Raw genomic sequence first — 24,912 nt, forward strand, 5'->3', positions numbered from 1 at the left:
AATGACTCTGAAAATGTCCAATAGTTCTAGTTTATCTGTCTTTTCATTTAGCTCCCTTATGTCTTTACTGATTTTCTTCCTGGATGATCTGTCAAGTTGAGAGAGTGGGGTGTTGAAGTCCCCTACTATGATTGTGTTACTGTTAATATATTGCTGTAGCTCTTTCAGTAGAAGTTTGATGTATTTAGATGGCTTCTCATTGGGTGCACAGATGTTAATAATTGTTAAGTCCTCTTGATTGACTGATCCTCTGAGCATTAAGTAGTGTCCATTTCTATCTTTTTTAATCTTATCTATTTTATAGTCTATCATGTCAGATATGAGAATAGCTGTTCCTGCCCTTTTTTGTGGGCCATTGGCTTGTATGATAGTTTTCCATCCTTTCACTTTAAGTCTGTGTTTGTCTTGTTGAGTTAGGTGAGTTTCCTGTAGACAACATATTGTTGGGTTGTGTTTTCTGATCCATCTTCCTACTCTGTGTCTTTTAATAGGTGAATTCAGGCCATTGACATTTATTGATATCAAAGATTGAAGATATTTTAACGCCATTCTTGTAGAGTTTTAGAGTGTTTTGATATATGTCCTATTTGTGGTGGTCTGGTTGTTTATAGGAGACCTTTCAGTACTTCTTTCAGGGCAGGCTTGGTGATGGTTGCTTCCTTCAACTGTTGCTTGTCTGAGAAGGTTTTGATGCTTCCATCTAGTCTGAATGACAGTCTAGCAGGATATAGTATTCTTGGCTGAAAGCCTTTCTCATTGAGCACTCGATAGATATCTTGCCATTCTCTTCTGGCCTGTAGTGTTTGTATGGAGAAGTCTGCTGCTCATCTTATGGGTTTTCCTTTGTAGGTGACTCTTTGTTTTTCTCTTGCAGCCTTGAGGGTCCTTTCTTTATCCTTATTCCTTTCCATTCTAAGTATGACATGTCTTGGTGTCTTTAGATCTGGGTTAATTCTGTTTGGGACCCTCTGGGCTTCTTGAATCTTTATGTCTTTGATGTTGTCTAGACTAGAGAAATTTTCAGCTATTATGGCCTGGAGAATGCTTTCTTCCTCTCCTCTTTCTTCCTCTGGTAAGCCAATAATGCGTATATTGTTTCTTTTGAAGTCATCCCATAGGACTCTGTTGTTGTTTTCAGCATCTCTTAATCTCTTTTTGAGATCGCTTACTTCTTTTTTAGTTGTCTCTAATTCATCCTCAATCTTGCTAATTCTGTCTTCAGCCTCATAGATTCTATTCTCTCTGCCATCTACTGCTTTCTGGAGTTCATCTATTTTGTTGCCCTGCTCTGATACTGTTTTAGCTTGTTCAGCTAGTTGCCTTCTTAGCTCAGCGATTTCAGCTTTCAGCTCTCTAATAACCATGAGATAATTAGAATTTTCTTCCATATTATTATTTGTTTTTCCTGCATTTCTGATTACAACTTTTTCAAATTCTTTACTCACTCCTGTTATTATTTCCTTAGCTAATGTCTGGATGTTGAACTTGTTGTTTTGTGCTTCACCCTCTGGAGGACTTTTAGCTGGACTCTTGTCCTGGTTCGAGTCTCCAATATTTTTTCTTGTTGTTTTAACCATTTTATATATTATGTTATGAGTTCCCTTTATCAGTACTTTTCAAATTATTGATCACTATTGCCTGGATTGACTTGTGTCTAAGTAATTTAATTAAAGGGTTTACTGTGGTGGAAGTTAACAGTTTTTTCAATCCCTGAGTTGGAGCTCAGTGGTGTAAAAGCCTCTTTTTTTTTTCTTCCCTGTAGGCTATGGGAGCCTGAGGGCTTTTAAACTATCAATAGGCTTCTTAGCTTAATCACTGACTCCGAATCACTAATTCCTAGCACTGCTAAAATGGTATCATCTGTTTTCCATCTACACCATGCCTTGGCCTCACGTGAGCTTAATGTGCAGCTTGGCGATGCGAGAATCCGGCATGAAGCCCAGCCAGTCTATCTTGGCGTTACTCTCGATCGCACTCTGTCATTTCACAAACATCTCATAAAAACTGCAGCAAAGGTGGGCGCGAGGAATAACATCATTGCAAGACTGGCCAGCTCCTCATGGGGTGTGAGCGCTTCCACACTACGATCATCATCTCTGGCATTATGCTATTCCACTGCAGAATACTGTGCCCCAGTATGGTTCCGTAGCCCCCATGTCCACTTGGTCGATTCGAAATTATATTCCTCCATGAGGATAATTTCTGGAACCATCCGTTCCACCCTGGTTCCATGGCTGCCAGTTCTTAGCAACATCGCCCCGCCAGATATTCGTTGGGATGCGGCATCATCTAAGTTCATTTCCCACGTCTACGCTCGACCGGACCTGCCAATATACACGGATATCTTCGCCCACCCTGTCCAACGCTTGATGTCTCGTCACCCAATCTGGTCCCCTACGCCTACACTGAACTTCTCTGTTCCAGAGTCTTGGAAACAGAGTTGGCAGTCAGCTGAGGTAAAGAACAAACACCTCTTCGCAGACCCCTGCAAGCGTCAACCCGGCTTTGACCTAGCACGTTATGATTGGGCCCTCCTCAATCGCTATCGAACAGGCCATGGCCGGTGCGCCGCTATGTTCCACCACTGGGGAGCCAGAGACAACCCGAACTGCCCCTGCGGCTACAGACAGACTGTGACCCACATAGTCAACGACTGCCACCTCTCCAGATTCAAAGGAGGTCTCGAAACTTTACATCAGGCTCAACCTGATGCTGTTGACTGGCTACGGAAGAAGGGCAAATGCTAGAAGAAGAACAACTGACTCCTGACCAAGAGATAAAGCAGGGTGTGGCAGAGATAATCCAGTGGTTATGCAAAGAGACTTTCACAGCCCCTCAGCTATGCCACTGAGGTATAGGTCTTCTGAGCTTCCTGGTTAGATCTCTGTCCCCTGGTGTCCCTTCCTGTCGCTGCTCCAGATTCTGAGGGTAGTAGCAATGGAGACTCAGAGTTGCACTTGGTGAGTCTCTGGGGAGTCCTCTCCTCCCTTAAGCTGTCCCCTTGTTGGTGGAGCAGACTGGAGGTGGTGTCTCAATTGATAAACTGCTGAACTGTTAGCAGTCACTTAATCTCTCCTTAGGCTCCTCTCTCCTCTATGTCACCAGCCACAGCGTGTTTGTACTCACCGGTGATTTACTGGGTTCCTGTGGTCATTCTAGTCCTGTCTTGTTTCGGTCCTGGGTAGTCTCCTTTGGTATTCCTAGTTGATCCGGGAGAGGAGAGGAGAGAAAGCGATCTGCTGCTTGTAGCTCTGCCTCCGGAAGTCCCAAGTTTGAACTTTTTAAAATGCAGTGCATGGAATGAACTTTATTCATGGGCAATACTGCTGAGCTGCCTCCTGGCCCAATTTATATATATATATTTTTTTTACCAGAGCATTGATCAACTCTGGCTTATGGCGGTGCAGGAGATTGAACCTGGGACTTTGAAACCTCAGGCATGAGAGTATGTTTGCATGACCATTATGCTATCTACCCCTGCCCTTATTTCATATATATATATATATATATATGTATATATATATATATATATATATATATATATAGAGGCAGCGAGGCAATTCAAATCTTTATTCACCCAAGTGCCCCAGAGTTGGCAGTAGCACACCTGGTTAAGCCACGTGGTGCAAAACCACAATGCCCAGTGTCAGCCTCCAGGTCCGCCTGTGCGCTTCTTGAGGCCAGAACCTATTTTACTATTTTTACAGAGTGAGAAAGAAAGGGAGATGAACTTAAGCACTGCTCCATTACCTGTGGCGCTTCCTTGGTGCTCCCATGTGGTGCTGAGGGTCAATCAGAGTCTCATGCCTGCTAAGATGTGCACTTGATCTGCTGGGCCACCTCCTGGGCCCACTTCTCTTTTCATTCTGCTTCTACCTGTCACTTCACTTCCCTCCTGAGAACACTGAACCCACCTGACAGTCCAGGATAATTGCCTCATCCCAGCCTGAGTCATTTCCTGGTACTGCAGGACACAGCATCCCACATGCCATAAGTGGGTGAGAGAAAGTAGTGAGGCTGTGATAGCAGGGCCTATGGACAAAGGAGTCCTTGGAGCATTGCTGAGCAGGCACAGCTGCTCTGAAGCCTGTGAGCCACAACCCAGAACTGCAGCTCTAACCCCACCCAGGCAATCAGCCTTGATTGAGAATCCTCACGTGGACGCGGGCAGAAGACACTGCTCTCAGCGGCGGAAGCTGCTGTCTGTCCTTTCCCTGGAAGACCAGGAAACTGCTGGCAGTCAGGTGGGTGCCGCAGGGATAGCTGCACTGGAGGGTGGGTGGCCTTCGAGCATGTAGCCCTGAACACACGAGTTCTGAGTGTGAGGGGTACCAGTGGACATGTGTGTACACACCCACAGGCACATGGGCCAAGTGTGTGTCTCAGGGACGTGATGTGGAGATCCCTAGTGTGTTTATGCAGGTGGGCTGGGTGGAGCAGGGCAGCTTGGACATTTAGAGCCACCAGCTCCTTCCCTCAACCCCTACAGTTCCTTCTGTCCATGTATGGCAGATACAGGGTGTGCTTCTGTCCTGGGAACCCCCAGAACAGGTGGGGCCCTTGTATACTGGCCAGTGGCAGAATGTAGGCTTGTCTTGAGGCCTCTGTGACTGTTCTAAGATGCTCTCTGGTCAGGGAGGTCCACTCAACCTGTATAGGGCCAGAGTGTGGGTGCAGGTGGCTCTGAAGCACAGCTGAAAGCAATCGGTGTGGATGGACAGTTTGAGGGCTGGGGAGTTTCCCCCCACCCCCACACACCTCTTTTGTAAGCTCTACCAGATGCACCACACTCTAGCCCTTTAGCTTCACTTCTGTTCCACAGAGAGTCTGATGAACCTGGGGTGAGCACCTTCTGCCTGCAGTGCTATCCTCAGTCCCACCCTCAGGTCCCCAGCAGGGAGGAAGCCAGGATCTTTGCAGGAGTGTGCCAAACAAAGCATGTTGTCACAGCACACACAGGGTGTGTCATGGGTAGGAGGCAGAAAACACGAGGCCTGTCTGTGTGCCAGGTTGGGTGAGACTCCAACGGTGCTTCCTGGTGGAGCTGGGTGTCAACACTAGCTGGTCTTGGATACCACTCTGTGAAGGTTACTTCATTCATTCTCAGGAGCAGGGGCCCCAGAATTGAAGGTGGCATCTGAGCTACCCACAGTGGCCTTGAGGAGGACAGAGAAGTGATTATTTTGTATTTAGACTTGGGAGCTTAGTTACAGGCTGTGCCCAGAAAGAGGCGCTGGGGGACAGAGATGGCTTCTGAGAATGGAAAGCTTGAGTATAAATGCCACAGCTCAAGGGTGGAAGACAGGTTCAGGACCAAAATGGCAGGTTTTTTTTTTTTTTTTTTACCTACAACTTTCTAGGTAGTGGGTATGAAAGCAGAAAGGCCTTTGCTTTGCTTTGCACAGTGGCAGCAGGTGGCCAACAGATGGCAGTGTGGGCTTGGAGTGGGGCTGGTGCATGCGGGATTCTTGGGACTGGGAACCACTCTCCTAGTGCACCCCACTTAAGCTTTTAGTGAGGTGAGTGTGACAGAGGAAAAGAACCAGTTGGTGTGAGTTGTGAGATCAAGCACTAAAAGTGAGGTCTCATGGAGGGCACAGAAAGGGAAGGGATTTCTGCTAAGGGGAGAGAACAGCTTACTTCAGTCTCATTACAAATGTCCCCTATCCTGATAGTCAAAACCAGCAGGGTCCCCTGGGGGGTTAAGTACAATGTGAAGTCCCTGGGATTCCTGGAGCCAGGCTTCCAAGTCCGTAGTCTGTTCTAGTGGCATCTGCAGTAGCCAAGTCTCAGATGATACACATTTCAGTGGGGTTAAAACAAAACAAACACAATAACAAAACTCTTGTAAGTCACTGCCTACCCAAATATGAAAACAGGCCTTGATGACTATTAATGCTGAGAGAAGTGACATATATATTTTCAATCTACTGCTATTTCTTTTTTTCTTACTTGTTTTGGATGGCAAAAGACTTCCAAATGCATAAGTAATGCTACTTCTTCTTTTTTCCACCAGGGTTATTGCTGAAATTTAGTACCTGCAGGATTTCTTTGCCCCAGATAGTCAGTCTCTATTCTCTCTCTCTGTCTCTCAAACTAGAAAGTGAGAGACAGAGAAGAGACACTGCAGCACTGTTCCAGTACTGTAGCTCTGTGTAGCTTTCCCTGTGCAGGTGATCTGATGTGATGACCAGGGGCTTGAACCTGGGTCCTTGTGCATGGCAAAGTGTGTGCTTTAATGGGGCCATCTCCAGGTCCCTCTTGTTATATATTTTTATTGATATGATATTTATTTTGAACACAGAAAAGATACATTGTTGCTTATCCAGGAAGAAGAAAAGCTATTTAGCTCCATCACTCAGTTGAATGTGTGTTTACACCCCCATCCCTAGCACGCTCTATAATTGCAGAAGCAGGAAGTGTTTCTTAAAAGAGTGTTGTTCCCGGGCTGCATTGTAAAGGCTATACATTACAACACACACACACACACACACACACACACACACACACACACACACACACACACACACACACACACCTTGCCTAGGAAACAGTACCTAAACCACAAAGGTGGACAGAACTGCTTGTAAACAGGGGTCCCTGTCCCTTCAGAGTAGAGTTGGAGGGGCTCCCTGGGACACTATAGGACCTCTAAGCAGAGTCCTGTCAGTTCTGCACCAGAAGAAATGATTTCTACAGAAAATAAAATTCACAATTGCCATCTCTCCACCCCTTAAGGAAATGAATAAATTATCTTAGCCCTTCATTGGAGGAACTGAAATGTGGAGGATAGTATCGGTGAATGGGAATGTTGTTGGTTTGGGGGGAGGGAGTGAGGTTGGGGGACTTGAGGACTCAGCTCCATGCTGCTGGTGGTGCTGATCTTTTAAAGGTCACCTCTGGCAGGTTGAGTCTTCAGCCCTGTTTTCTGATGAAATCACTGGGATTCTTGGGCCAAGAGCTGAGCCTCTCTCCCCCTAGGCATCTCCACACACAACAGGTGGCATCTCCCCTCCTGCTGCCAGCCCCAGGCAGCAAAGTCCACTGGCAACACTTGTTCTCCCATGGTGGCATGCTGGCAGCCCATTCTCTTGACCTGGTGCCTGCAAGCACTCCAAGGGTTCTGGCCTCAGCGCCCTTTCAGGTGGCCCCCATCTTCTTTATAGAGCCTCCATTAACACTGTCAGTGGTTGGACTGACCCCTGGGGGGGGTTTACAGCTGTGCCTCTCTCCACCACTACACACCCATTACAGTAGTACGCCTCCAGAGGCTGGGGCTGGGGGCTTCTTAGCTAAATCCTCCACTAGCACCACCAGATTGAGGGCACTGAGATGGGGGAGGAGGTAAGGTGGGCTTAAGCCCTAGCCCCACACCCCTCACCCTGTGTACATGCCAGGGTGGTAGTGTTGTGGCTCACAGCCCTGGGGCGGAGAGGAGGAAAAGCAGGCATCTGAGCCTCACTGAGGCCTGCCCCACCTCCCAGGATGGTAGGCTGTGGGGGTGGAGGGTATGGGGAGGAAGAGATGGCAGGCAGTGGACCTAGGAATGGTCCAGCAGCAGTTTCCAGAGGCAGAATTAGAGTGTGGGTGGCCTGCCAGGCCAAAGAGACCCAGGGAGGGAGGTGAGCAAGCCCAGCCCTTCCTCACTGACCAGCAGCCTTATCTACCCCTCCAGGGGCACCACCAAGCTGGTCACATAGTTTTGTTCATAAAACCTTCACAGATGGTTATGTGTGGGTGTGGGAGCCAGTGTGTGTATGTGTGTGTGTGTGTGTTTTGGGGGGTACTAGTGTGTGTGCCTCTGTGTGTCTAAGTGATGTGGCTTTGGTGCCCAGGGACTGGCAGGGCTCAGCTGGCAAGGTCACTCACACCATCCTCTCAGGGCCAGAGGCGGGGGCCTGGGTGGGGATGGGCGAGTCCCGGGGGCTGCGAGGCCCTGGCTCAGGGCCCGGCAGCAGCAGCAGGCCTGACGGGGGGCCAACCCCACACACGGCCTCGTAGGAAGGCAGGGTGTCCATGGAGATGGTGCGCACGGCACTGTGGCTGCTGTCCGCGTCCAGAATGCAGGCCAGCTCAGGGCAGGAGTCCGTCAGCGAGTAGGGTGGTGGAGCATCAGTGGGGATGTACAGCTGTGTGGCCCCAGGCCCCATACACTCCTCATAGCTACAAGAGAAGAGGCTCGTTCAGGGCCTGGTCTATGTGTGGGCAGCTATGGAGTCTCTGCCCAGGGGTGGGGGACTGCCTGCAGTGACCAGCCGCTTTGTGAGGACCAGGCCAGGCCTGTCAGGTTGGCTCCAATTTGGATTCTGGTGCCATCTGGTCCCCATGTCCCTTGTGGGCTTGAGTGAGCCGTCACTAATATCTGGATGTCACAGATCAGAACAACACCTTCCCACTGCGACCCAGGGTGTAGGTGGTGCTGGGTGGAGCAGCTGCAGGCTGCCAGACACCCCTGGACTCAGATCACCCTGAAGCTCCATTCCAGGCTCAGGAAAGATTTCCTAGGGCCTCTCTGAACCTGTATGTGTAAGGCAAAGAGACAACACTGCTCTTCTCTGTACTTCTGGGGGCAGAGGGCAAAGGGGAAGGGGTCTAGGGTGATGGGAGGGCTTGACATGGGGTAATAAGAGCCAGCACTATTAACTCCTTATGTGCTGGGGCCTCTGCTGAACCCATCACCTCTAGTATGCCCTTTTCACACTTGTCAGAGGGGGCAGTTGGCATGATGCCCTTTTTTTTTTTTTTAGATAGAAAAATGGAAGGGGAAGAGAGGGAGAGGAAGAAGGAAAGGGAGAGGAGAGGGAGAGGCAGAGAACACACAAGCACAGCACCAAAGCTTCTTGCAGTGTGGTTGGGGCTTGGCTTGAACTGGGGTCGTATACATGGCAAAGCAGCACCACTATCTATGTGAACTACTTCACCATCCCCAGATGCCCTTTTTTAACAACAGAAACACAGGCGCAGGGATCAGACAAGAAATTTCAGAGCAGATGAGTTGGAGGCCTGCAGACAGTAGCATTGGAACTGATCCTTCTTTGCCATCCTAGTGATACTTAAAGCAGCACTATGCAACCCTGCCTCTCAACCCCCATCCTGCCCCAAGGAAGAGATCCCACAACCACTGAGACAACCTGATGTTCCATCTGGTCCAACTACCCAAAGCGTCACTTGGTGGAGAGACCCTCCCATACCTCTCTAAACTCAGGGATACTCCTCTGGGACCCCTGGAAATCAGCTTGAAAGGACTGTTCTTTTCTCAATCACACCCCATCCCAGGACCTCCAGGTGGGGAGTGAGAAGAAGGCTACATCTGCCCAACAGAGGCGTCCTGCATTTCCATCATTTGGGGAGGTGCTGCTGTCTCTCATGCTGGGATCTTCTTGCCCCTGCCCAGCCCTCTCTGGCCTCCTTACCCAGGGGGAGAGTCAGGGTATAGTTCACGGAGCACCTCGCCGTCCAGGTCCCCATCAGAGCTGAGGTATACAGCTGGGGGCCAGTCCTCGGCAGGGCTGCAGGTGTCACGCGTGTTACGGCTGGAGCGGCTGTAGGTTTGCCCGTCGGATGCTGCAGAGGACAGACATTCAGGCCAGGCCTCAGGCCAGCACCAGGGGGCTACCTGAGGCCCAGTTCTCCTCTCAGCAAGCACAACTACCTTTATCTCCTCAGCAACAGTCTCAGAACAAGTTGTGCTGGGCTGGGTGGTAGTACATCTGGTTGAACACAACACGTACCATGCACAGGGAACCAAGCCCCCAGTCCCCAGCTGCAGTGGGGAAGCTTCACGAGTGGCCAAGCAGTGATGTAGGTGTTTCTTTTTCTCATGCTGTCTCCCTTCTCCCCTTTTAATTCCTTTGTCTCTATCCAAACAAAGCAAAACAAGCAAACAACAAAAATAAAATAAAATAAAATAAAATAAAATAATCATTCAGAGCAGTGGATTCACTATGTAGGCACTGAGCCTCAGCAATAACCCTGGTGACAAGAAACAAAACAAAACAAAACAGCCAAACTGTGCTGGGCATGGGGTCACAGAGAGGTAGCAAATCTGGCCCTGTCTTGGTGGGCCTCCCAGAGTTGGGGACAGCCTGCCCTTGGGGTCAGTCCAGTGCTGAGCAGTGTCATGAATTTTGACAGATACAGTACTGGGACTGTAGGAGTGGAGTTAGACTGGGGGCCCTGAGAGAACTTCTTGAAGGAGGGGTTTCCAGAACTGAGGCACTTCTGGGAAGGAGCCAGGGGAAGAGGGATAAGACTCTCCTTTTGGTGCAAACAGGAAGCTCTGAGCCAGGCTGGGGTCAAAAATGGGACAAAGTGCCAAGCGCTGAAGGTAGAGTGGTTTCTAAAGCAGCCCCCTCCCCACCTGATCCCTACCCCTAGCCACACACGTCCCTGTGAGATCCATAGGTGTCTCAGGAAAGAGGGGCTCCTAGGAATTCTGGAAACTCCCCATGTACTGCATTCTCTTCTGGGTTCTCTTCTGTATATTAACAAACCAAAGGCTCTGAAAAATCCTGCTGCTAAGAAAGTCAGTGATCTCTGTTTGTGTATTTGACCACAGCATCTTAATATTTTTGAATTTATTGATTATGAGAGAGGAGGGAGAAAGAGCTTAAACCAGCTCAGCTCTGGCTTAAGGTGGTGCTAGGAGTTGAATCTCTGCCCTCTGGGGCCTCTCACATATGTAAAATTAATCTTTATTCTGTATTTTTGAGAAAGAAAGAAAGAATGGGAGAGACTCCAGAATACCATTCCACCATCCATAGAATTCTCTTGCTGCTGTCCATGGAATTCCCAAGTAATTTTTGGAATTGAACACAGGGCTTCATACATGTTATGCCATGCATTTTACATGATGAGTCCTGTAAAAATCTTTTTTTTTTTTTTTTTTTGGTGGCACAAGCATCTTGTGCATATTGGATTCTACCATTCCTGAGCTGAGAGAGAAAGCAGGATAGAAATCTCAGCACTGCTTCACTATTCAAGGAGCTTCCTGTGCTGGTACTGTGGTCCTCCTATGTGGTGCCTAGGCTCAAAAATAGGGCTTCAGGCATGTTAAGGTATGCACCCTACTGGGTGAACTGTCTTCTAGCCCTATTTTTTTAAAAAAATGTGTGTGTGTGTGTGTGTGTGTGTGTGTGTGACGGGGGGGGGGTGGAGGGACAGACACACACACCAAGGTACTTTTCTGCTATTTATGATGTTCTACTTTGTCTTTTTAATTTTTTTAACTTTTTAAAAATATTTATTTTTCCTTTTGTTGCCCGTTTTATTGTTGTAGTTATTATTGTTGTTGTATTGATGTCAACGTTGTTGGATAGGACAGAGAGAAATGGAGAGAGGAGGGGAGACAGAGAGGGGAGAGAAAGATGGACACCTGCAGACCTGCTTCACCACTTGTGAAGCGACTCCCCTGCAGGTGGGGAGCCAGGGGCTTGAACTGGGATCCTTATTCTGGTCCTTATGCTTTGCGCCACGTGCGCTTATCCTGCTGCGCTACTGCTTGGCCCCCATCTTTTTAATTTATTTTTGCCTCCAGGGTTATTGCTGGGGCTCAGTGCCTACACCATGAAGCCATTGCTTCTGAAGGCCATATTTTCCCCCTTTTTGTTGCCCTTGTTGTTGTAGGCTTGTTGTGGTTATTATTGTTGTTATTGATGTAGTCGTTGTTGGATAGGACAGAAAGAAATCGAGGAGGAGGGGAAGACAGAGAGGGAGAGAGAAAGATAGACACCTGCAGACCTGCTTCATGGCTTGTGAAGCGATTCCCCTGCAGGTGGGGAGCCCAGGGCTTGAACTGGGATCCTTTCGCCAGTCCTTGCGCTTTGCGCCATGTGCGCTTAACCTGCTGTGCTACCACCTGACCCTCGTCTTTTTTTTACTTTTATGTGGTGCTGGGATTGAACCCAGGATCTCATGCATGGCTTCTTTCCCCCTCTGGGATCAGAGCTCAATATCAAAGATGCGGCTTCGCTGTCTGGGAGTGAGATAGAATGGCTGCTACTTCCACTATGCAGAGCTTGAAACTCAGGTTCACACCTGGTAAAAGTGTGGAGCTGGAATTCATGTACAGCTTTTAAAACCCCAAAGACTGCTCATTCCATTCTCTTTGCCTCTCATGTTTTCATTTTTATTTGATAGAACGGGGAGAAATTGAGAGGGAAGGGGAGACCGAGAGGGAGAAAGGGAGACAGACCTGCTTCACCGTTGTGAAACTTCCCCTGAGCAGGTGGGGATGGAGGCTTGAACCAGGGTCCTTGTGCATCATAATGTACATACTCTGAATGCACCACCACTAAGTCTCTCTTTTTCTGACTCTTGACACAATGGGAAGTGCCAAAACCTAAAAAAACCTAGAAGAAAAAAAATCTGAAGCTTGAACTTCGGGAGATGACTCCCCTGGTAGAACACATACTTTGTTAATATGTGAGGACCCGGATTTAAGCCCCTAGCCAATGCTCAGAAATGTCAAGCAAAGGGAAAGCTTCATGAGGTAGAGGAGTGCTGCCATGTCTCTTCTTCTGTATCTCTCCTTCTCTGTCTCTCACCCTCTGTCTAGAAAATAACACATGCACATGCACACGCACACACACACACATACAAATATGATTCTCTCTCTGCAGCCATATCCCAGGGAATATCTAGGGACATCAAGAAAACTCTCTAAAGAAATTATTTCAGGCATGTTAACAGTGGCTCTTGGGGTGACAGGAGCACAACCCTTATTTTCCTCTTTATAGTCTCTCTATTTTTTAGCTTTTCATTAGTGCACACATATTAAATTTTCTACCAGAGGAAAAGAAACCCACCCATGAGCATATGCTATAAAAAGGAGCTGAAACAAGATTTGTTTCCCTTTAGGGCACCAACTGAAGAATGAGAGTTTGGAAAAGGCATCAGGGCAGACACTCGTTGAGGAAGAAAGCATGATGGGATAGTGAGGTGAGGACAGAACCTGGGAGCTGCTTGGGCCACACACCCACCCACCAGCACTACTGGGGAGGGTCCCAAGTTGGGCATGGGAAGCTGAGGCTGTCAAACCACAGTTACATGGCAACTCTTTCCTGGACCTGCACTGGAGATTGGCGCTGGTGGAAAAGCCTATAGGTCTGCAACACTCCAGCTTTCTCTTTGCTTGCTTTTCTGGGGCTCCAGGAGGCTGAGAGCCTTAGGCAGCTGAGGCTTTTCCCAGAGTCTTGTCTGTCTCTGATTCCCATTCCCACAAGACCAAAGTCAAGCCCCACATCCAGCTGGGCTGAATGCCTGTGGGTTAGCTGGAAAGAACTCCTTTTCCCACTCCCCTACTTGAACCTCTGGATTCCTTATATCCATCCTTCCTTCCTTCCTACTTTCATCCATCCATCTGTCCGTCCGTCCGTCCATCCATCCATCCTTATTGCCAACAGGGTTATCCCTGGGGCTCAGTGCCTGCACAAGAGTTCATCAATCTCAGATAGATCCCCCATCCCCTTTCTCCCTCTCCCTCCCTTTTTTTCAGTTCTCTCTCTCTCTTTTTATACTAGTGACTTAACATTGATTTACAAAATTACATGTCAACAGGGGTATAATTCCAGATTGTTCCCACCACCAGAGTTCTGAATCCACAACCCCTCCATTGGAAGCTACAGCAGTTCTCCCAGGGTTGCAGACAGGAGTTAGCTATTATTTCTACAATTACATGTCTATATTTGTATGTAATGGCCCCCCTTTTATTTTTTTCAAGGTTCCCTTTTTCTCTTCCTTTCTAAGCTACATATAACCCTACTACAACTTTCTTTCTTCAATTTGATAGGACAGAGGGGGTGAGATAGGAAGAGAGACACCTGCAGCACTGCTTCACCCCTTGTGAAGCTTCCCTCATGTCCTGAGGGGTCACAAGGAGCCATGGATGGATGTGGAGCGAGGGTGGAGGTGGTTGCAGTCAGTCATGTTGATCACTGCTGGAGAACACCTGCTAGTGCTGGGCTGGTGGCTGGCAGATAGGAGCAGCTGGGTTCATGAGCGAGTTTTCTCTGGGTCGGCAGAGATGTTAATGGAGAAGTCAACATGTATTATACGTTAGCACTTACCATTAGCCAGGAACTGAGCTAATTTTGTCCTCACAGTTACATTCTGGGGGTAATCTGTATACCTGAGGTACAGAGAGGTTAAGAAACTCTTTTGATTGGCTGGGTGGTGGTGCACTTGGTTAAGTGCACATATTACCATGCACAAGGACCCGGGTTTGAGCCTCCAGTCCCCATTGGCAGGGTGTAGAGAGCTTCACAAGTGGTGAAGCAGGGATGCAGGTGCCTCTCTGACTCTCTCTCCCTCTCCCTCTCCCCCTCAATTTCTCTGTGTTCTATCAAAATTAAGCTAAAAAAAAAAAAGCTCTTTTGAGGTTGGATATAAGTAAAAGTTGGATATAAGAAGTAAAAGCTGGGGACTGGCAAGGTAATTCACCTGGGAGGACACATGTCTTGGTGTCCTTTCCACTTTCTTTCATTTATTATTTTTTAATTTTAGGGGTATATATATATATATATAGAGAGAGAGAGAGAGAGAGGGAGAAAGAAGAGAGAAGAGAGAAGAGAAAGGCAGGGAGATAGAGGCTGACCGGGGAACTGCTCAGCTCGGGCTAATGGTGTTGGGGACTGAACCTGGGGCCTCATAGCCTCAGGCATTAAAGTCTTTTTCATAGCTTTATTCTGTTTCTCCAACCCCTATCTTTACCTTTCTATATGAAGTCAGCCCAGAGCAGTGACGCCCCCGTGATGAATAATAATAATAGTAGTAGTAATAATAGAGGAAAAGGAAGAGGAATTCTAAAGCTGCTTTGGATGCCTTGGGTCCGAGAAGCCTTTGGGAGCTGTCTGGGGCCTGGGGGTGGGTCTGAAGGGAGGGCTGGGACAGGTTATGGGGCAGGGTGGTAGGTGGTATCTAAAGTAGGCAATGAGGGAAATAGAGCTGGGAGTGGGTGTAGAGAGCTGGAACTCAGGGCCAAGGCTGGCCTCTGAGGGACGCTCCATTCCTCTCTGTGGGGATGAGGCATTTTAGGAGAGAGGCTGGGGTGGTGGGTGGGGCTTGTGAGTAGCATGTTCCCCCACAGGGCCGTGCTGGTCTGTGTGCTGCCACAGGTGAGCACAGAGCACAGCTGAGCAGGGAGGTTTCTCCTCCTTCCCTGGCATCTCCCCAAGACCCTGCAGTCTCAGCACACCTAGAAGGCTGGGGGGAAGATGTTTGGGGGTGTCAGCACTTCCAGGCTCCCCACTGAGACTACAGGATATTGCCAAAGTCAGAGCTGAGAACAGAGAGGCAGGGAGGTCTGAACTCCACAGAGGGGTCCCCATAGTGATGGGACTGCAAGGCTGCCTGTCAGTGTGTTGTGTGTGTGTGTGTGGGGGGGGGCTACAAAGACCACACAGTGCACTGTGGCCTCCCCTCATCTCACTTGTATCTGGCCCTTCTGGTGCCCTCTGCCCCAGGCTCAGTCATGGGGACTTGCAGGCCATTGTACAAGGTGCTTTGGTTCCTAGTCTGTATAAGGGGCTAAGCAGGCCCTCACCAGGACAGAACTAAGTGCCTTTCTCTTTTGTCTGTCCAGACTGGGCTGTGGGAGGACAGGGCACTCCACACACAGGCCCTGCCCTCACTGTTGCAACACCCCACTCCCCATGGGGGGTACCGTGGAGGTGTTGCACCCCAAGAAGTACTGGGGTGGGTGGGGGCAGGGAAGCTCTCCAAAGGAGGTAGCATTTGAGCCGGACTTGGAAGAACAGGTAGGTTTATGTTGGGGAACATAGAGGAGGTGATTAGAGGGGAGCAGAGAGTGTGATGGCAAAGGTCAGGCTGTCCAGGTGGGCTGTTCTGACTAGCACCATCTTGAGGTGGCAGAAGGTGAGTGTGGTTCCTAGACTTCTTATTAGGAATGGACATGCTCTGAGCAGGCACTCTGCGCCCTCCAAGGACCCTCCAAGGACCAAGTTGGGAACAACAGCATGGGAACAGGTCTAATCTAGTGGGTGTCCAGCAGTTTGTCTTGTGCTATATTTGCTCATTTGTTTATCATTTGCCACTAGGGCTTTGCCAGGGCTTTGTGCCTGTGTGATTCCACTGCTCCCAGTGAATTCTCTTCTCTCAGATACAAGATGACAGATAGCAGGAAAGAGAAACAGAGAGAGAAGGATGGTCACCACTGCACTGCTTCACTGTTTGTGAAACTTTCCCCTCCTTTTTTAAAATATAATTTTTAAAATATTTATTTTTTTCCCTTTTGTTGCCCTTGTTGTTTTTCATTGTTGTTGTAGTTATTATTGTTGTTACTGATGTCATCATTGTTAGGGCAGAGAGAAATGGAGAGAGGAGGGGAAGACGGGGTGGGGGAGAGAAAGATAAACACCTGCAGACCTGCTTCACCGCCTGTGAAGCAATTTCCCTGTGGGTGGGGAGCTGGGGGCTCGAACTGGGATACTTACGCTGGTCCTTGTGTTTTGTGCCATAGCTTCCCCTTTTTGTGCTGGTTTGCCCTGTGGTGGTGGTGGGCTCGAATCTGTGTACTCATGCATGTTAAAGTGTGTGCTCGACTGGGGGAGCCAGTTCCTGGATTGGATTCATGTTCATTTACTTATTTTGGGTCGTCAGGGCCTTGCGCCAGAACGAGTCTACTGTTACTGGGCCAATTGAATTTCACCCTTTCCATTTCAGAGGTAAAGAGGGAGAGAGAAGGGCACAAAGGAGAGGGAGATACACAGTGGCACTTTCCCCCAGCCTTGTGAGAGCTCACTCCCCTGTGGTGCTAGGGCTTGCAGCTGGGGCCTTAAGCGGGGTAAGGTGCACTTCCTACCAGGTGAACTATCTCCCTTGTGCTGCTTTTAGATAATTGGTCTCTTCTAAGAATAAGACAGAGTCAAGGGGTGCATCTTATAAAGTTGGACATTCTGGCTGAATGCACACTTCTGGGAGCGGCCACCCCAAGTTAACTACTAACTGTGTGAGGATGACTCTTGGGTGAAACTCTCACATCACTTCTAGCTGCACTTTACTGGCTCTTCAGAGAAAATTATTCATTCACTTCTTCTTCTTCTTCCTCTTCTTCTTCTTCTTCTCCTTCTCCTTCTCCTTCTCCTTCTTCTCCTTCTTCTCCTCCTCCTTCTCCTTCTTCTTCTCCTTTTTTTTTTTTTTTCGCCTCCAGAGTTATCACTGGGCTCAGTGGGCACTATGAATCCACTGCTCCTGTGGCCATTTTTTTTTTTTTTTGATAAGAGAGAGAGAAATTGGGAGGGGAGGGAGAGGTGGAAAGGTACAGAGGGAAAGAGACAGAGAGACAGCTGCAGACCTTCACCACTTGTGAAGTGACACCCCTGCAGGTGGGGAGCCGGAGGTTCAAACTGGGATCCTTGCACGAGTCCTTGTGCTTCGTACTATGTGCACTTAACCTGGTGTACCACCGCCTGACCCCCATTCATCCACTTCTTCATCCTCTTTAGTCACTCACCTATCCCAGCCATTCTTCTACCCATCTCTCCACACCTCTCTCGCCCATCCATCTACCTGTTTCATCTGTCCATCTGCACATGCATTCTATCTGCATCATAACCCCATCCATTCATTCATTCATTCATTCATTCATTCATTCATTCATTCATTCATTCACTGTATCTCCATTCCTGCATCCTTGCATGTATACTTTCAGTCATCTCTCTTCTTCTTCTTTTTATAACATAAACACCATTCCCACCACCAAAAGACTGTGTCCCATCCCCTTCTCCCCACCCCCAGCCCATGAAGCTGAACATCCACCCTCTCCCTCCACCCAGGGTTTTTACTTTGGTGCCCTATTATACATTTAGTCAGATCCTGCTTTGAGTTTCCATTTCTGTTATTCTTTCTCAACTTCTGTTTAGATGTCTGGAGTCATCTATCTTCTATCCCACTCATTATCCATCTTTCCATCTACCCACTGATCCACCTACCTATACTGCCCAACCCCCTACCTATCCATCCATCCCTGTATTCCTCTACTGGTCTATACTCCCTTCCCACTCACACACCTCCTTCCTTCCTTCCTTCCCTCCCTCCCACCCTTCCTCCTTCCCCCTCTCCCTCCACAGCAGCCGGGCTGGCTGTCTGAACCCAGTGGTCAGTGGTAGAGGGTGGAACCACACCTTTCCCCTGACCTGTGGGAGCAACAGGGCCTCTCATTCCACCAGGAACATTATTGTGAGCACTTCTGAACTCCTCTTACACCTTCCCCCAAGTCCTCTAGTATTCCCTCTGTGATGCCCTCTGGGGTGTAGCCATAGTCTGCCTGAGCCCAGGGGCCGGGGTGGCACAGCTCACCGTAGCCATGCTCATATTCTCGACGCTGGTGGTGGCGCCGACTGTGGTGGTGGTGGTGGCGGTGGCGATGGCGGCGGTGGTGATGGCGCTGGTTCTGGAGCTGCAGCTGGTCCTGCCTGTCCTTGCTGATGCCACCTACGATGATGGTGATGCAGGAGAGGATGATGACCAGCCCCACGACTGCACCTGCCAGCAGCACTGGGGACACCAGCAGATGGTTGTGCTCAGTGCTCTCTGTGAACGTGGGGTAGAAGTAGCTGGTGTAGTTGTATCGAGCTACTGTGGGGAAAGAAAAATAGGGGGAGTAAGTGAGAGACGACATTGAGTTGAGATGCAGCCCTGTCACATAGTTCTGCCCTCTATCACTGCTGCCCCATGAGCCATTCCTAAATAATGCAGAGTACTGGGAGGCTGGACGGTGGCATACCTGGTTAAGTGTACATGGTATGAAGCACAAGGACCCGTGCAAGAATCGGGGTTCAAGCCCCCTCTCCCCACCTACAGGGAGGACACTTTACAATCAATGAAGCAGGTCTGCAGGTGTCTGTCTCTCTCCCTCTCTCTCTCTCTCCCTCCCCTCTCAATTTCTCTCTGTCCTATCTAATAAAATGAAGAAAAGAAAAGGCCCCCAGGAGCAGCTGATTCGTGTTGGCACCAAGCTCCAGTGATAATACGGAAGGCAAAACCAAACCAAACCAACCAACCAACCAAACAGAGTATTCTGGAATCAGGCCCATGGCCCCTTCTACCAAGGAAACGGGGCAGTGCCTCACACCACTGTCTTCAGGAGCCTCTGATGAGGGGGTGACCTGTTCTTTCCTGAAGCCTTGGGCCTAGAAGCTCAGCTACCACATAGAGAGGGACAGGGAAAACCAGAGAGGGCAACTGGCTTGCTCAGGTCATAAAGCAAACTTGTGGCAGAGCTGAGGCCTGAACCCAAGGCTTGGTGGAGTCTGCTCTACCAAGATGCAAGGCTGAAAAGCCTTGGGGAGGGGCAGGGGATATACCTAGTCTGAAGAGCAACTCTGCTGACCTGCAGTGAGGATGAACCCTGCCCAGGACTCTGGTGTAGTGTCCTGAACCTTGGGCAGTAACAGAGGGCTGGGCCAGATCAGAAAAGGCTTCCCAGAGGAAGGGGAGCTTATGGGCAGTCCAGGCAGGGAAAGAGCAAGGACAGAGGTGCAGAGGGTAGCAGGTATCCTCGAAGAGGGGATATCCTCCTTCAACGGTCCCACTGTCTTATCTGCTCACTGTTAGTCCCACAGAAGGAGACTCCTGGGCACCATAGGAGCTCTGTCCTCCTGAAGATTAAGACAATGGGCCCAGAGTCCAGCATCTGGGGAAGGGATTAGAGCCAGGCAGGATGGACAGGGCAGCCACTGCCTCATACATGGAATTAGCACCTTGTTAATTAGTGCCTGGACATGTCACTCAATCCCCCCTGTCCCCAATTCAGCCTATTGGGTGTGGGCTGCCTTTTTATACATTCATGTGGATTCAGTGTGGCCACTTTCTCTGTGGCCAAGCCAGCTGGAACTCAGGCCCAAGCTTCAATGTCCAGCATTCACTCTCTGGAGTCCCCTATCCTTGGCACAATTCCTTGCTGAGGCCACTAGCTGGTTTCTTGGACAACTTCAGGAAGCCAGCTCAAGATATTCAGGGGACCACACACTTGGGGGTCAGCACCCCAGCCTCTTTTGAAAGCACAGTTTGGTTCTGGTTGCCTGTGGTCTTCTGGGTTTACTCTCTGTGACCTCAGGCTCAGGAGCCCAAGATGTGTGTACTGGGTGGCTCCAAGACTTGAGACCAGGTAGGCAGATGGCAAGGAGGCCCTAAGCTACTTCAGGGGGTGGGGGTAAAGTCTCTGTGAGAGGTGGTAACCAAGCAGAATTTGAATAACCAACTGTCTGTGGAGATGGACAGGGGACCTACTCTCTCCCTTTCCCCACCAACCTTGTCCGCAAGTAAGGACCTGCAAACTAGAGACAGAATGCTCAGCCACTCAACTGTGGGTCTTTGCTTTACTTCCCAGCCTTGCCTCCAAAGCTCACCCACATTCAGCCCATAGCAGGGGCCGGTGGGTGAAGCCTGAACAGGGAGGGGAGCTTTGCCTAAGCTATGAATGCGCCTTGTCAGCAGTTCTGGCTCTAGTGATCTACCCATTTGATCAGGAGGCCCTGCTGTTTGACCCAATGTGGCCACCTAGCCTAGCAGGCAACTTCCCTGGAGGGCAATGCCCAGGGGAGAGGCCCCCCACCCCCAAGAGTTCGGCTGGCATGCATGGATATCTGGGATTCTTTGGGGGGTCAATCATATGCCATTCACTTCAGAACACCTCCTGCATGCAGGCTGCGTTCTGACCGTACAGGTGAGAAGAGAGGCTCAGAGCTATAAAGCGAGTTCATCCATCACTAAATGGCCAGTATCTAACTAAGCCAAACCATAATGGGCCCTGGCTTCTGAGCTCACTAAAGGGCTAAGCCTTTAGTCTCAGACCTTAGAAGACTTTAATTTCTGGTCTGTGAAACCTCTAAAGGATGAAACCTCTAACGGATGACAATAAAGCAGAAAAGGGGGAGGAAGGAAAAGGGTTATGGAGTAGGGGCTTAGTCCCCAGTGGAATTAACTTAATAGAACTATGAAGCAGACTGTGATACAGTAGATTCAAACAGAAAAATCCTAGAACATTGTTGGTATGCTTCTAAATTCTGCTTCTAAGACCCCTTCTGTTACATTGCTTGAGGCTGTGGTCTATTTACATAATCATTGTTTTCATTGGTTTAATCCCCACTGGTTCCCTCCCTATTTTCCCTCTCCCCACCCCCTATCCTACGTACTTCCTCTTCCTGACACTTCCACCTCAGGAAATATATAGGACAGAATTGTGATTAGCGATTAGATTGTTGAACTGCATCCCCGCTCGTCAATAAAGATTGAACTGCATTCCCAGCTCAGCCATGAGTCCGTCCCTGGTCATCTCTCTACTGCCTGTGAAGCTAGCCCAGCCCAGCAAATGGCACCCTGAACAGGGACTGGCAGAACATCCTCTAAGGAAATAACTCAAATATAGTGAAAAAAATCATAAAGGGAATTAGAATATCATCATAGGAAATATTCACATTGGAGCAAGCAAAAAAAGTGTAGGATGAAAAATACTAAGAGAATTATAAAAGACAAGAAAATGGCAGATGTAAATATAAACATATCAACAAGATCAAATACAACTGACTGTAGACAGTCTGATCAAAAGACAGAGATTGCCAGACTGGATAAAAAACAATATTCAACTATGTTGTGTTATTGGAGTCTCACTTGGGAACCCAAGACAAAATAGGTTGAAAATGAACAAATGAAAAAAAAGAGTGAGAAAGAGATACCATGTTAATAATAAACATAGGAAAGTTGGGGTGACCACAGTATTATTAGAAAAAATATAAAACTTCAATAAACAAAAAAAGCCAATTAGAAATAAGAGGGATGGGCAAGTGCGTGTGTGTGCACGCGTGCAAGTGCATGTAACTTTCTTTCGACTTAAGTACTTGAGATTTTTATGACAACACTTAATAACAGCTTCTCATTTTTATTCCCTTGGCTGTCAGTTACACTAAGTAAAAGTTTACCATTTTTCTTCAAGACCCAGAGATGACAGGTGGTACAGTGAGAGTCCCTCCATTTCCTTCTCCCTGGAAGAAGCAATCCATCTAAATATGGTCTGATGTCAACTCTGGAGAAAACTAGTGCTTGGCTCCCAAGTCTATGCCAGTGGCAGGCATTACAGATCGATGACTGTTCTCTCTTCTGTTTGACCTAGGAGGCAGCCTCAGTATCCTTGTCAGCACAGCCCTTACACAGTAATTATACTGACCATAAAGTGGAGCTCTTGGCCACTACTCACTTGTGATCACACACCAAGCTCCCACTTCTAGGCTAGTGGTCAGTGCCCTTAGCTGGACTAGTACTGAGCACATGGTCACATGTGTTTTCTCTGAGCAAGCAGAGGCCAGCTGGATGTCCAGTCAATGTCAGCCTCTCCCTAAGGGTTTCCTACCTTTGAAGCCAAGTACAAGATTTGGAAGTACCTTGGAAGCATCTCCTTAGGAGGGTAGGAGAGCATGGGGCCCACTCTGCTGTCAGGACTGTATTGTTTTAGTGTGTCCCAGTTGTTGCAATGGCCAGTCCAGGGCATGTGTGCTCCCACAGAGAAGGACATAGCAAGGCTGCAGGTGCTCAGAATGGATGCCTATGGTTGGATGTGTACATGCATGTCTGTGCTCACTCAGCACACACAGTCTGTAGCCCTGATGCCAGTTCTGTGGAGTCACTTTGTTCAAGCCCCTCCCTACCCCTGCCCTAGCAGCAGAGGCCCCTCATTCCCACCCCTTCCCACCAGGCAGGGGAGTTGGTCTCTCCAGTGGCTGCACACAGAGCCAGCTGGCTAGAGTGTTCCCAGCAAAACTGACTGGGAAATTAATCTTCCTGTCACTCTGGCCAAGCAGAGGCAGATATTATGAGGGAAGCTCTCCCTGTTTCCAAATGCAGGGCCTGTGCTATCAACAAGATAAATATGACTGCAGAGAAGGCATGAGGACAGCTCCCTCCCCCCCACCATTCTGCTTCACTGTCCCTCAGTGCTGCTGTGACAAGGACAGGAGGAAGCAAGCTTTGCTTCTGTGTGGACGTTTTTTTCTCCTACCAAGGTGCCCTAACTCTGCCCTGAGATGTCACTTGGGTCTGTTGGAGTAGCTACTATCTCCAACATGCCTATTGTGGCTCCTGCGTTCTGCTTGCTGCTTTTCACATGTGATCTCATTTAGGTTTTTTTTTTTTTGCCTCCAGGGTTGTTGCTGGGGCTCGATGAATCCACTGCTCCTGGAGGCTATTTTTTAATATTTTATTTTATTTATTTATTCCCTTTTGTTGCCCTTGTTGTTTTATTGTTGTAGTTATTATTGTTATTATTGATGTCATCATTATTGGATAGGACAGAGAGAAATGAAGAGAGAAGGGGAGAGAAAGACAGACACACTTGCAGACCTGTTTCACTGCCTGTGAAGTGACTCCCCTGCAGGTGGGGAGCCGGAGGCCCGAACTAGGATCCTTAGACCAGTCCTTGCGCTTTGCACCACGTGCACTTAACCCGCTGCACTACTGCCCGACTCCCTCATTTAGTTATTGTGCTGACTAAGATGGGATCCCAAAGTCACAGGAGGGGAGATGGAGCCTCAGGGAGGTTGAGTAACTTGCCTGGGGTCACACAGTCCATGGGGAGGGATCCAGGTAGGTGGACAGCTAAAACCCTGTACTCTTGGTTAAGTGTTATTCTGTGGTTGCCAGGCACTGTGTATCTGGAGCTCATGGTTTATAGATCATGCTAATTGAGACTCTTCTATCTCTGGAATGATAATACTTAGCTTCCTCTGAACTTTTTTTTTTTTAATGCAGTAATAATGAACTCAAGGTCTCACATATGTGTGCTATTATTGAATGACCTCCCAAATCCAGTTAATTTTTTTTTAATTTAGGGGGAGACATCACAGCACCACTCCACCATCTATGGAGCTCCTCCACTGCCATCCATAATGCTTCCAGGTGGTTCCAGGTCTTGAACACAGGATCCCCAGGACCTTATGTAAGGTAAGCTATTGATTCTAGCAGGAGATCTATCCCTTGGTCATGTGGGCCATTTTATTTTACTTTATTTATTTTTTTGAAGAATTTTTTTTTTTTTTTTGCCTCTAGGGTTATTGCTGGGGCTTGGTGCCTGCACTATGAATCCACTGCTCCTGAAGGCCATTTTTCCTCATTTTGTTGCCCTTGTTGTTGTTATTGTCATTGTTGTTATAGCTATTGTTGTTGTTGAGTAAGAGAGAAAATGAGAGAGAGAGAAGACAGAGAGGGGGAGAGAAAGATAGATACCTCCAGACCTGCTTTACCACTCATGAAGTGACCCCTCTGTAGGTGGGGAGCTGGGGGTTTGAATCAGGATCCTTACTCCAGTCCTTGTGCTTCACACCATGTGTGCTTAACCTGCTGTGCTACTGCGCAGCCCCTAGAAATTTTCCTTTTGTATTTTATTTATTTATTTTAATATTTATTTATTCCTTTTTGTTGCCCTTGTTGTAGTTATTGTTGTTGTTGGATAGGATAGAGAGAAATCAAGAGAGGAGGGGAAGACAGAGAGGGGGAGAGAGGTTGACACCTGCAGACCTGCTTCACCACCTGTGAAGTGACTCCCCTGTAGGTGGGGAACTGGGGGATCGAACCGGGATTTTTCCATCGGTCCTTGTGCTTTGCAGCATATGCGCTTAACCCGCTGTACTACTTGCCTGACTCCCTATTTTATTTGTTTATTATTGGACAGAGACAGAGATAATTTGATAAGGGAGGGGGAAATATAGAGGGAGCTAGACAGAGAGACATCTGCAACTCTACTTCCCCGCTTGTGAAGCATTCCCCCTGCTGGTGGGGGACCAGGGGCTTGAACCTGGGTCCTTGTACACTTTACTGTGTTCACTTAACCAAGTTCACCACTGCTTGTTATGGGCCATTTTATATACAGACAAAGAAGCCCATGATGTGGTTTTATTTGTGAGTGAC

At 48.5% G+C, this 24,912-nt stretch overlaps 2 protein-coding genes and 1 long non-coding RNA gene across 9 annotated transcripts in view; 2 read left to right on the forward strand and 1 right to left on the reverse strand.

Annotated features, from left to right (window-relative positions):
• Window positions 1-24,912, forward strand: part of CMTM4 (CKLF like MARVEL transmembrane domain containing 4) — a 533,141-nt gene that overhangs the window by 186,825 nt on the left and 321,404 nt on the right. The gene's annotated exons all lie outside the window — the stretch shown is intronic.
• Window positions 3,755-24,219, forward strand: LOC132536757 (uncharacterized). Its single transcript, XR_009548276.1, has 3 exons — window positions 3,755-4,244; window positions 12,859-12,939; window positions 23,838-24,219. It is a non-coding gene; the product is annotated as an uncharacterized LOC132536757 (long non-coding RNA).
• The window catches only part of BEAN1 (brain expressed associated with NEDD4 1), a 37,961-nt gene continuing 19,308 nt past the window's right edge, over window positions 6,260-24,912 (reverse strand). For 5 of the 7 annotated variants that reach the window (XM_060185417.1, XM_016185836.2, XM_060185420.1 and 2 more), the window contains 3 exons: window positions 18,316-18,594; window positions 9,414-9,564; window positions 6,260-8,163 (listed from right to left, as the gene is read on the reverse strand). In XM_060185417.1, coding sequence (XP_060041400.1) covers window positions 7,866-8,163; window positions 9,414-9,564; window positions 18,316-18,594 — 728 coding nt within the window. In that variant the 3' untranslated portion in view covers window positions 6,260-7,865. The remainder of the gene's footprint in view (window positions 8,164-9,413; window positions 9,565-18,315; window positions 18,595-24,912) is intronic. The other 2 variants (XM_060185423.1, XM_060185422.1) reach the window with 1 other exon arrangement.

This window comes from Erinaceus europaeus, chromosome 2, assembly GCF_950295315.1.
Source record: "Erinaceus europaeus chromosome 2, mEriEur2.1, whole genome shotgun sequence".
Classification (NCBI taxonomy): Eukaryota; Metazoa; Chordata; class Mammalia; order Eulipotyphla; family Erinaceidae; genus Erinaceus; species Erinaceus europaeus.